This window comes from Homarus americanus, unplaced genomic scaffold, assembly GCF_018991925.1.
Source record: "Homarus americanus isolate GMGI-L3 unplaced genomic scaffold, GMGI_Hamer_2.0 scaffold48416, whole genome shotgun sequence".
NCBI classification, from domain to species: Eukaryota; Metazoa; Arthropoda; class Malacostraca; order Decapoda; family Nephropidae; genus Homarus; species Homarus americanus.
Genome location: NW_024736097.1, coordinates 535,356 through 549,215, shown reverse-complemented (window position 1 = coordinate 549,215; position 13,860 = coordinate 535,356). Strand labels below are relative to the sequence as shown.

Here is a 13,860-nt window from a genome sequence, read left to right as displayed (position 1 = left end):
AATAACGGACTTCTCTCTCCATATAATCCGTTAGATGGAGAGCTTTAAATCTAATGGACCCTCGATATAACGGACTTTCCTCTCCATATAGTCCTTTAAATAGAGGTTACACATCTAACGGACCCTCGATATAACGGACTTTCCTCTCCATATAGTCCTTTAAATAGAGGTTACACATCTAACGGACCCTCGATATAACGGACTTTCCTCTCCATATAGTCCTTTAAATAGAGGTTACACATCTAACGGACCCTCGATATAACGGACTTTCCTCTCCATATAGTACGTTAAATAGAGGTTTCACATCTAACGGACCCTCGATATAACGGACTTTCCTCTCCATATAGTCCGTTAAATAGAGGTTTCACTGTAACAACTTGTGCTTTCCTTACTGGCACAATAAGGACGTAAGAGCAGGAGTAGTAAGTGGGGCTTAGGTGATACTTTAAGATGTTAAACCAATTCTCAAAGGTGTTTTAGCAAGACACCTTTACAGTAAACCCTCTCAATAACAGACTTCTCAATAAAGTAATCGATACAGTAAACCCCTCTCAATTGCGGACTTCTGAATAGCGGATATTCTCAATAACAAAATGATCTCAATAGTTGTCTAATGATATAAAGGGAATTGAGTGAAATCAACATAAACTAGTTAAAAAATTATATCAACCCGTAACATAAATAATAAAATGTCTCTTACAAAATAATAAACAAAGAATTATTATATCCAACATGATTTAAATTCCATCATATAGGTTCAAATAAACGTATCAAAATAGTATTATCATATTTCATAATATATGTAGCTTATCAATTCATTTTTGGTGAATTACTTTAATTGACAAATATTATTAATTGCAAACAACTCAATGTAAAAGTGACTTTAATCCATTAACATTAAAATCTATGAATTATTACTTAAAATAGAATACAAAATTAGAACCATTTATTTGCTGTAGCTGTTATGGTTATAACACCAGAGCTGTAATGAAGCATTGACCCTTGATGTGACCTACAGCAGGTGTCACCAAGGTCAACTGTGGGGCCATCAAGGTCAACTGCGGGGTCATCAAGGTCAATTGTGGGGTCATCAAGGTCAACTGCGGGGTCATCAAGGTCAACTGTGAGGTCGTCAAGGTCAACTGTGAGGCCATCAAGGTCAACTGAAGCCATCAAGGTCAACTGAAGCCATCAAGGTCAACTGTGGGGTCATCAAAGCCCGTAAAACAAGATCGTATCCATCTTAGGACGGAATGCAAAAGGAAACGAGAGTTTTTTGTTAATATGACACCAATACAAGTGACCATTTATATAAAGAAAACCTATTGAATCCTTCTAATGCTCCTTTACTCTAATTTCTATGTATTCAGTAAACCTCATAATGTCTCCCACCTTACAACTTGTTATTTTTTTTATCATTACTATTAATAAATCAGAAAGAAAAGATCATATTTTCTCCATCCATCATTAAACTTCCCTAATGGTGTTCCAGGTCCATGGAATTATCTTTCTTGTGAGTGTTCTGAGTGGGAGGAGTGGGGGAGGGGAGTGGGTTAAGGAGGTAGTATAAGACTGTAATCTCTCTCTACGTCAATGAATTATTATCTTCAATTTAAAAACATCATAGAGGAATCCTGGTGAAGTGTATATACAAAGGCACTCGTGGGCTGCTTCTACGCCATCCATCGTAACTTAGTACTGTCCCTTGGTAAGCTTGGAGGGGTTATTACCAGGATTCTTTGGGGGGAAATTTTGTAGTTTCTGCTTATTGTATGGAAGGAATATACATTTTTTTTCTTTTAATTATTCATCTTAACTTGCTAAGCCCCTCCATTCTTCTTTCTTCTTCCCTTCCTCTCCCCCTCCACGCTCCTTCTTCCACCATCTTCTCCACCTCTCTTTCTCTCCCTCCTCTCCACTTCCCCCTTTCCCACCCACCAACCGACTCCTCCCACCAACCATCTTCCCCTTTTCGTCCCTTCCACCCCTCTTTCCCTTCCCACCACCTTATCCAACTCTCCATTCTTCCTCTCCACTCCCACCTCCCTTCCCTCCTTTCCCCTTCTCTCCCTTCCTTCCTCCTTCCCCTTCCCACCAATCTCCTCCTCCCACCACCTTCTCCGTCCTTCCTCTCCACTTCCCACCTCTCACCTCCCCTCCCCGCCATCCTCCTCCAGATCCTCCACAAAGTATCAGTGGCGACATAACTGATTAATTACACACACACACACACACTCACACACACACACATCCAGACGACGCCAAAAGCCTTCACGTGGTTAAGTCTCAACGAATCACGATGAGACATTAATAGTAAGAAAAAGAAATCTGAAGGCCCTCCCACATCTTTACTGTGCCCTGGGCTAGAAAATCTCTATCAAATGACTTACATAACTTTGATCGAGGGAGTTACAAAAACAACCCATCTTCCATCCCGACTGACTTCCAACATATTAAACATTTAGGTCTTAGGGAAGAAGTCAATCATTCAACCATGACCTCTATGTATGGTCGACAACTCTCTAAATATTTACCCCTTATGAGAGTCAAAATGTAACACTCTGGTCTTGGGAGAGTACCAGCACTGTTAATACTGTACCAACACTGTCAACACTGTAACAACATTGTAACAACACTGTGGTAACACTGTACCAGCACTGCCAACATTGTGCTAATACAGTGAATCAACACTGTGCTAATACAGGTATCAACACTGCCAACACTGAGGCAACACTGTACCAACACTGCCAACACTGTACCAACACTGTACTAACACTGCCAACACTGTACCAACACTGTACTAACACTGCTAACACTATAACAACACTGTGCCAACACTGTGTCAATACTGTGCCAACACTGTGTCAATACTGTGCCAATACTGACTCTGAATTTAACGAGAATCAAGTGTTCTGTGAAGCTGGAAATGTCTCACGCCTTGCATCTCTGTGTCTGTTTTGCTTCCCTGTCTGTCTGTCTGTCTGTCTGTCTGTCTGTCTGTCTGTCTGCTTTATGCCTGCCTTCCTGTCTGCCTTCCTGCCACCCTTACTGCCTTTCCTCCTGCCTGCTTGTATACTCCCTCCTTTTAGCTAATATGCTTCTCTGTCTATCTACCTGTCTACTTCCTTTCCCGCCTGCCTGCCTGTCTGCCTAACTTTCTGCTTGCTTTTCACCTGCGTACCCGCCTGCCTGCATTGCTCCCTGTCTGCATCCCTACATTCTGCTTCCTGCTTCTGCTTCCTGCTTGTCTATCTACCTTTGCATCTCCATCCTTCTCTGTCCTCCTGCTGCCCTGCTTGCTTACCTTATTCACTGCCGTATTATCGACATTTTTCCCTGTCTGCGTGTTTCCCCTCTTCTGTCAGTCTGTGTGCCTGCTTTCCAGTTTGCTTACCTTCAAACATCCTGGCCTGTTTGCTTATCTGCATGGCACTTTCCCTGCCTGAATGTTTGAGTGGCTGACTGTGGGTCAAATATATTTGCGACAGCTGAAAGCAGAGGGAGGGAGCCACCGCGTGTATGTGACTCCGTCAAATTTCTCAATGAGGATTTTTTCAGTGTGAAATTAGCGAGTTTGCGTTGCCTGCGTCTCCTCAGTTTGTCTGACTGATATGTAAGTCAGATATGGTATAATTGGTCACACAACTGCTGGTCACTACAGTAATATAAAAGTGTGAATCCTCTGCTTTTAGGAAGGATCCGAAGTACTGCAACTAGGTTGGTAGTGTCCCTTGTTTACTGTGTCTCGGTAATTGTTAAAAAAAATTATGATGTTCCATGTGTCAATGACACATATGTTTCATAGTGAATTTTCCCCTTGATGAATAACGTCAACATGGTCAAAACTCTAATGGCGATGCTATACCCCCCCCAATCCCAGCTTCGTTGGAGATCTGTTAATGGATCGCTCATCAATGATGGAGGCGTCTGACTGTCCAAACCCTCCAGGACAGTATCAGGCAACAGCAAATAAGAGCAGAGGACGCACGACCAAAAGGAGTCCCACTGGTGTGTGAGAAGGACATCACAGAACGACGTCCAGTCGCAAGCTCCGGTCCCGGAGGGTATTCGTCGTGCTGTTTATCCTGCCGCACACATTGTCCACCGTGACGGCACCACACAGTGTTTGACTGGCTGCCCCGACTACATTAGCAATGAGAGAGCCAGAGACAACAATTTATTGATAAACATTACTGGCGGTGTATGGCACGTAAAGCACAGGTTTACATAAATGCTGATATGAGGTTGGATAAAACCACCACAATTACACAAGTCAATGTTAAGCTCTCTACCCAATAATGATCACATAAAGGGTTAAGTTCTGGGTACATGAATTACAATATTTCATATTGCAATTTAGGTTACAAATAAAGTTAATTAAGTTTGGATATAATATATTGGACACACGATTCCCTGAGTTTGGCACCGCAGCAGAAGGTTTGACAGCGATCTGAGCCCCGTGTTACCCTGACACTGACCTCCAGCAGCAGGTCGCGATGTCGTGGTTCTGCCAATACGACCGCGCCCGAACTTCAGGTTCAGGACCTCGCGCCTCTGTCCCAATGTAGTCAGCTCGAACATGTCAAGGGCATTTTGGTACCTGGTGTCCCAACCCACTGCTATTTTCATTACCCGACGCTGAATCCCTTTTATCTGCTTCGCCTGCTGTAGTGTGAGCCCGGCGTGGAGGAGTGAGCAACAGTATCTCAGGATGGGTCGGCTGTAGGTGACGTATGCTTTCATCAGTTGTTATGGCGGGCACATTAAATTATCTTAGGATGTAGATCATATGAAAAATTTTGGCTGCTTTTGTGGTGATACTATCGACGTGGTCTTCCCCTGGGCAGTTTACAACTGCTCACTACCGCAATGTTGGTGTTGGCTTTCGTTATATCCGGGTAGATAAGGGGTTTCTTGCTGGCAAATATGTGCATAATTTGTCACTTTTGTATGTTGATGACCATATTCCTTTCTGAGTCCCAGGACTGGAGATCCTGCGTGACCTGTTGAGACGTCTGTGGGAGCCTCTCGCAGCACCAGGAAGGCAATGGGTCCACACAGAGTACCCTGAGGCGCACCACCTGTTTCCGCTCCACTCGCTAAACTTCCCAACTCTCTGCGACCGGTGGCTAAGGAAGCTGCAGAAACATAGATGGTGCTACAAAACCTTCAGGGATCTTGCTGAAAGTGGGAGTAAGGCTGACGGGTCTAAGGTGTCGGGTTTTGATTTCTTAGGTATTGGTATGATGGTTGCTTGACGCCAGACGGAGTGAACATGTCCTTCCTTGAGAGACCTGTTCTATATATGAGTGAGAGGTAAGATCAGGTCAATGGCAAACTCCTTTATGAGTCTGACACAGGGAGCCGTGGCCAAGTTACTCCTCAACTTCGAGAGACATCTGATACACTTTTCATTGTTTTTTCCGTTCTGTTCACTTTACATAATACTCTCAAGTACATAATTTCCCCCGTGTCTTCCTCATCCCTTCCTCATGCAGCTAGAGTCTCCTGTACACTTCACCCCTGTATGTTAATATGTCAGATCAATTATTCCCCTGCACATCTCAACACTGCCTCATGCGACACAGTCTTTCCTCGGAGCACCTAATACATCTTCCCCTCCTCTACTCGACGATTCAATTTATCAACCACTTTTCCTCCTCAAACTTACACCTCCATATACAGTGGAACATACAGAAAATTGTGCCCTAAACTACTGAATAAATGTATATAAAATCTCTTGAATATACAAAGACTTCATAAAATACGGTATATGTTCAGAGTATATTTTGTTTTTATCATTCGTGTAAGACTTATGTTTTATTCATTTAGGAGAAGGTACAACCAGGGAGACAGGGAGGTTTTGGGAAGAGGTGGTGGTGGTGGTGATGATGAGCAGTCTCCTCCACCTACACTCATGAATACTAAGCCCTGGACATGTATTACCACAGAACACTGCCGACCTCTTTCTACACTTCACGCCTGCTATGTATCTTGTTCCTACCCATGGCTGACCTACTACCTATACCCATGGCTGGCCTACTACCTATACCCATGGTTGGGCCGACTACCTATACCCATGGTTGGGCCGACTACCTATACCCATGGCTGGCCTACTACCTATACCCATGGCTGGCCTACTACCTATACCCATGGTTGGGCCTACTACCTATACCCATGGCTGGCCTACTACCTATACCCATGGCTGGCCTACTACCTATACCCATGGTTGGGCCGACTACCTATACCCATGGTTGGGCCGACTACCTATAAGCCATGGGCCTACTACCTATACCCATGGCTGGCCTACTACCTATACCCATGGTTGGGCCTACTACCTATACCCATGGTTGGGCCTACTACCTATACCCATGGCTGGCCTACTACCTATACCCATACCATACTACTACTCATACCCATGGCTGGCCTACTACCCATACCCATGGCTGGCTACTACCTATACCCATGGTTGGGCCTACTACCTATACCCATGGCTGGCCTACTACCTATACCCATGGTTGGGCCTACTACCTATACCCATGGCTGGCCTACTACCTACCCATGGCTGCGTTATTATCTACACAGATCTTAGCTGAATATTCAAATCTAAATTATACACAACATGAAACGGAACACTTTTACAACTATTTTATAGATTGCCTGTAACATGTGTGTGTGTGTGTGTGTGTGTGTGTGTGTGTGTGTGTGTGTGTGTGTGTGTGTGTGTGTGTGTGTGTGTGTGTGTGTGTGTGTGTGTGTGGGCGTGTGTGCATTGTAGCAACAGTTACACTTTAACACAATCTCTACATGGTCAATACGACATTAAAATCAACATATGTTGAATTTCAATTTACGTTTATCATCAATGTTCGTTGGTAGTTTACACAATAGCCCTTGAAGAGTACAAGGAAAAGGGGATTCATTAAAAACATTAACCTGTGTAAAACCTTTGAAAAACGTAACTAATTCTCTTTTAGATAAGGGTTGAGACGATTTACACAAAATTTCCAAAAAGCACAATGATCCAGTGAGAGAAAATAAATAAATACACAGAAACCTCTGACGACAGCAAGTAACGTGAAAGTTGCACAAATGCTTCAGGAAATCATAGTAAGTATTCTGGTGCTTAAGAAAACTCTACTCATCCATCAGTATTATTAGGAAACTCGCTGAATAGTTTGGCTCATAGAAAAGTACGAATGTACTTTGAAGTATCGGCGAGGATAATGGTGACGAGAAAGTGATGAACCTGGGCAGTGGGAATACTCTTCACCACAATCATCGCGACTAACTAAAAAAAAAAGCACTGTATAAACACCACAGTAACACTTAGTCGGCAACACTTGGTCAGTAACACTTAGTCAGCAACACTTGGTCAGTAACACTAGGTCTGAAACACTTTGTTCGTAACACTTGGTCAGTAACACTTGGTCAGTAACACTTGGTCAGTAACACTAGGTCTGAAACACTTTGTTCGTAACACTTGGTCAGTAACACTTGGATAGTAACACCTGGTCAGTAACACTTGGTCAGTAACACTTGGTCAGTAACACTTGTATAGTCACACCTGAATTTGGTGAGATGTTTATTTCCATAATTTTATAATAAGAAATGTTTGGTAATGGATTAAAGATAAATAAATAATGCCTTTTAAATAACAGATAACAGAATTAACATCATTAACTCCTGTTATTTTTCAGCATAGGGCGAGACAGACAGACAGACAGACAGACAGACAGACAGACAGACAGAAAGGGAGGTGCTAGGAAAATATTACGTCACAGCATTAAGCTAACCAATCAGATCAGAGCTTACTAGTGCTATCACAAAAGAATTATAACAACAACAAATTAGCTTTAAATACAACTTCAATCCTTTCGTGAGTGTTAACACCTTTTTATATCATTCCCTTTAATATATTGCAATAAAGAGAAAATATATTAACACCAAAAAAATAAAGTTTTCTTCAAATTATGTAAATAGGTAACGTTAACAAATGACCTGGGAGAGAGAGAGATGGTCAGGTGTCCCCAAAGTTCATAACATTGCTCGTACCTGGTGATTTAAAGTTCCATTTTATTCGTTGATTTCAACTAATTGACATAAATAACGTCAAGATGTAACTCCACCAGTGTGCCCATTTTTAACTCAGTCGAGCACTAGCTATGGACTGTTTGGTCAAGGACTAGATATTTCCCTTAATTTACATACAAACATTCACCAATTCTTACCCAGATGATGGTCACATTATTTAATATTACCAAAGAAACACTGTAATACATTGCACATAAAATTAACTGCCAACCAAAAAAAAATATCGTGATTAGTTACCGGTGAGTGACTTCGTGTATGACGTCACTGTATACCGGAACTGAGAGAAGAGGAGCTGCCTCTGCCGGGCCTTGTGACCAACTCTTCTCCACACTGGGACACAAGCGTCAAGTTGATGAACCATATATTCAAAATTTATCGGTAGATAAATTGATTTTGTTGGCTAATAACATGATAATAACGCAAATAAAACTCAATGTCAATATAAAAATTAACTTATCTTTTGACATGATGTTTGAATTTGTAAGTGTAAACTGGGTATGTTATCATATTATCATATTCCTGGGCGGTATCACCTCGTACACGGGTTCTATACTTCGTGTCGCAGTATAAAACATTATCCTCAAAGCAGATAAGTCAGTCAAGCGAATCTGAAGTGGCATTCATAGAGCTGTCGATTCAACTTATGAAACCACTAAAAGAAGTACACGTTTCAGAAACTTCGCGGCCACGGATGTCACGAGACCCAATACACAGATCACTGTCTCATCACAGCACATCATTTATTTGTGTAAAAATGAGAGAATTGCCAGTTACTTTATAATATAACAATTGTACTAGATATGAGAGGCTCGTTCTAGCCTCAAATTCTCAGACGTTAGCCTCACTGACATCAAAGTGTCACCGAGTCTCTACGGTATAGGTATATAACCCAGATTAAGAGGAAAACATTGTGTGTGAAATTTTTGTGAGTCGTGAACTTATGGACCACAAGGAAGAACACACACCACCACACAACCTTCCCCGACCACCGCCAGCCACACACTGCCTCTGTCCCGCTCCCACACCTATACCTACACCACTCACACTTACACCACCCACATTTACACCAACCCACACTTATACCATCCACACCTACACCTACATCATCCACACTTATACCATCCACACCTCCACCATACACACCTGCATCATCCACACCTACACCGCCCACACCTACATCACCCACACACAACATCGCCCACACCTACATCATCCACACCTACACCGCCCACACCTACATCATCCACACTACACCATCCACACCTACACCGCACCACATCATCCACACCTACACCATCCACACATACACCAACCCATACCTACATTACCCACACCAACACCGCCCACACCTTTATCACCCACACCACACCGCCCACACCTTTATCACCCACACACTGCCTACACCACATCATCCACACCCACACCGCCCACACCACATCATCCACACCTACACCACCCCACACCAACACCACCACCCACACCTACACCACCCACACCAAACACCGCCCACACCTACACCATCCACACATACACCGCCCACACCTACACCGCCCACACGTACACCATCCACACCTGTAGACTAAGCAAATGTGAACAAAACTAAATACAAAGAGTATGGCCAGACATATGGCCACACACTCGAACACAACATCCTAGAGTGTTAGAAGATGAAACCTTTAAGGAACAGGTCCAAGTACACTGTGTGTTAAACGGCACAACAACTTTATCTTTAATGGCAAGATAAATGATATATCAAGATTGTATCCACTTCTTTTGCACCTAGAAAGAAAGTCAGTTCCTATGTCTAAAAATACAATGTATTTGAATGCTTCTCACGCTGATGTGAATAACAAAGTGTGCGGCCAACATATTGCCTCACACTGTAGTATTCCAACGTAGATGTGAATAAGTCAACTCCTAGCTGGAGTTTTCATCAGTAAATACCTTATCTGGTATTAGCTTATCAATAAATACCAAACACAGGTTAAATCATCATTACTTCCCTCAGTAAGTGTTAGGTTATCAATAGTTACCTGGACAGGTGTTATTGTTAATTACCTGTCAACGAATAACAAAGATAATTAAGCGAGGAATTTCCGTGCTGGCCACTGCCAACAAGGATGATGGTACACTGAGACACAGACCGGACAACAGTGTACACTCTCCCCAAAAAGTATCGGCACCCCTGGGCCTGATGTATTTGGAAATGAACACAATAACACGTGCACAACAGTCTCGGTTCGGTTGGTATTTCTGACTGTGAGTTGCACCTTTCGTTCTTTCTTCTTGCACCTGATAATCATCGTGATATCTACAGTATACCGCCTATTGTCTACATAATGTAATGAAATGAAATAGGATGAATTATGATACCATATGCAAAACCAATAACGTCATGAGTTAACTCCGCTGATTTGTGCACCTTAGATACTATTTCAGCCCCAGGAGATGGTTGCCAAATATGAATATACTGTTACTATGTTTTTATAAACCGAGGTTACAATGGAACCGCTTCGAACGAAATATGAAACACTATGATCCGGTATTACATTCATTTGCAAATATAGTAATTACAGGTGTATTATGATGCCATGTCCAATTTCAATAACATTATGATTTGCTGCATTTCGATATTATTTCTACCTCAATTGATGAGGTAACAATTATGAATATAACGTATCATCTTCTGATTCGTGCTGGCAACGGAACATTATCTGATACACACTATGAGACCATGTCGTCAAGTCCTCCCATGGGATTGATAGTCACTATGGAGACAACGCAGGCAACACGAGGCAGTATCATCGCCCTTCATGTCATAGGCCTAAGCAATGAGGTAAACATGATGCTAACAATCATTGATTTATAGCTTTACCGTTACTCGGAAAGTGACATTTCTCCATGTCTGTCGGTGCAGGCTGTGTTTTCCAATGAGTCTCGGGTACTAGTGTTGGTCATGGATTTCCAGCATAAAACACCCACTATTTGACTGCAGTTGATATATTTTCGCTACATTAATATCGTTATATTATTCTACTAGAGATGGAACACGGTGATTCACCAAAATTACAACAAATGCCAGAAATGATAACTGGCAACCTCACAGCTACAAGGCAGGCTGGCCTACCAACATAATGCAGGCATCACAATTAGTGATCGGAAATATTCGTCCAGTGTGAACACATTGTATCGATGAGGAAAGGGCCGATACATTTTTGGGGAGAGTGTACACAGTGACTACGGTATAATAATGGATGCCCCATTTGATCACCCAGCATTTGAGTGAGCGATTCACTCTTTACGGCTCCTATGTTAACAGACAAAGAAAAAATTTAGACTATATAGTAGGGACTGCCTAAATTTTGGTGTGTTATCGTTTCGCCTCGTGCAGCGAGCGGCAGCAATCTGGCAATCACATCTCGACCAATTTTGACGTTGAATGGGGAACAGAACACACAAGACAAAATGTAACTGTAACATTTGAGACTGAATACAAGGCAAAGGAACTCACAGACCTTTTACACGTTCACACATATACTGTATATATGTGTGTGTGTATATATGAAAATGTGCTATTTACTATCTCTTTATACCCTTTTATCATTTTGCGACACACACACACACACACACACACACACACATATATATATATATATATATATATATATATATATATATATATATATATATATATATATATATATATATATATATATATATATATATATATATATATATACAAAAAATAAGGAAGAGATAAAGAGAATCCACTCGTGTATACAGTACATACAACTGGTATAAAAGACTTTTACATTTTCTTCCAACATCAGAAGCAATCATCCTAACGCAATGCATGTAAGGACTTCCAGATATATTGAACTGTAACGATAGCCGTGAAATGTAGCGAAATAGAGTAAAATTGCATCATATATTATCACACTCCCTCATGTTTACACCCTGATGGTCTATATTTTTAAGAAAATGTATAATATGGTGATTTAAAACTTACGGACATAGAATAATTGACTTTTTAAATACCTTTAATTACTTCAAAGATAATTAATTAACACTAACTACTTTAATTTTTAAATTATGAACTAAAATTCTTAATGAGTATGTAAAGTAGTACCTTTTTATGAAATGTAAACAGAATCATTTTTTTACCCTAAGTGCAGAAAACAGGCGTATTTTTTACGTAAATCGATATTTTTGGGGAAAGTGAAAACAACCGTGTTTTTATAGTAAAGATAGTCTATATTTTTTAAGAAAATGTACATAAAGGTGATTTCAAACTTGTGGCACAGCGTAATTAACTTTTTAAATATCATTAATTAATTCAAAGGTCATTAATTAACACTAAATACTCGAATTTTTACATTGTGAATCTAGATCCTTAATCAGCATGTAAAGCAGTACCTTTGTATTAAATTTGAACATAATCCATGATATGATTCCAAATGCAGAAAAGCGAGGTATTAATTTGGTCAGGATTATTTTTGACGTAAAATGACATCTTATGGAAACTGAAATCTAACGTGTATGTATATATATATATATATATATATATATATATATATATATATATAAAATCAACACCTCAACCCGCCAGGATTCGAACTCACAAGCCCACGATTGTGACCAGGGTATGCTACCTCTGGACCACCAGGATACTAAAAGCAGTCCTAGACTCTGTTATATTTCACACAAAGCCTGTTCAACGAGCTTATGGCGCCGTGAACCTCTAATGGGGACTACCATTAGAGGTTCACGGCGCCATAAGCTCGTTGAACAGGCTTTGTGTGAAATATAACAGAGTCTAGGACTGCTTTTAGTATCCTGGTGGTCCAGAGGTAGCATACCCTGGTCACAGTCGTGGGCTTGTGGGTGGGTTCTATCCAAGTGATTGAGGTGCTGATTGTATGTAAAGTCTGCATGCTTTATTGTTAATGAAATATATATATAGTATATATATATATATATATATATATATATATATATATATATATATATATATATATATATATATATATATATATATGTATATATGTATATATATATATATATATATATATATATATATATATTTATATATATATAGGTATGATAACCATGCGACTGTGAATTACACGAAAGCGCTTGGGAACTTCTGTGTTTTCTTTTCTTTTATTGTATATACCTAGATCACGTACACCTACAGCATTTACTTGCATATGTATATATATATATATATATATATATATATATATATATATATGTAAAGTAAAGGTAGTCTATATTTTTAATAAAATGTTTATTAAAGTTATTTAAAACTTAAGGGCACAGCTTAATTGACTTTTTAAATATTCCAAATAAATTTCGGTATTTCAAAGGTCATTAGTTTACCATAATTATTCGATTTTTTTATTTGTGAACGCAGACCCTTAATTAGCATGTAAAATAGTATCTGTATAAAATTTGAACTAAATCCATGAGTCATAAGGATTACACAACTATTTTTCACATTATCACATCATAACAGACCAAGTGGGTTCTTGGGTCGACTTCCTCTGTGCACAATACTCCACCTTGAGTGTATTGGAACCCAATGCGATGGGGCGCGCGAATACCACTCACTGTATGACCTTTCTTAAGCTGGAGAAAAGATTCAATTTCCCCGGAGCAGAGAAACGGAAGTAAAGCATCAGTGACTCATATGGCCCCCCCTGGTGTCGCTGCAGGTCCAGACTGACTTTGTTGTGGTGTGTTATGTATGTTGCAACAGGTATG

At 40.5% G+C, this 13,860-nt stretch overlaps 1 protein-coding gene across 6 annotated transcripts in view; it reads right to left on the bottom strand.

Annotated features, from left to right (window-relative positions):
* LOC121871950 (zwei Ig domain protein zig-8-like) overlaps positions 1–9,095 on the bottom strand; it is a 47,113-nt gene extending 38,018 nt beyond the window's left edge. For 2 of the 6 annotated variants that reach the window (XR_006090002.1, XM_042374566.1), the window contains exon 1: positions 8,332–9,042. Coding sequence is in view for 1 of the 6 variants with exons in the window: in XM_042374566.1 (XP_042230500.1) it covers positions 8,332–8,455 (124 nt within the window). In the remaining 5 variants the exon portion in view is untranslated. The other 4 variants (XM_042374567.1, XM_042374569.1, XM_042374568.1 and 1 more) reach the window with 3 other exon arrangements.
* Positions 9,096–13,860: the final 4,765 nt, after the last annotated feature.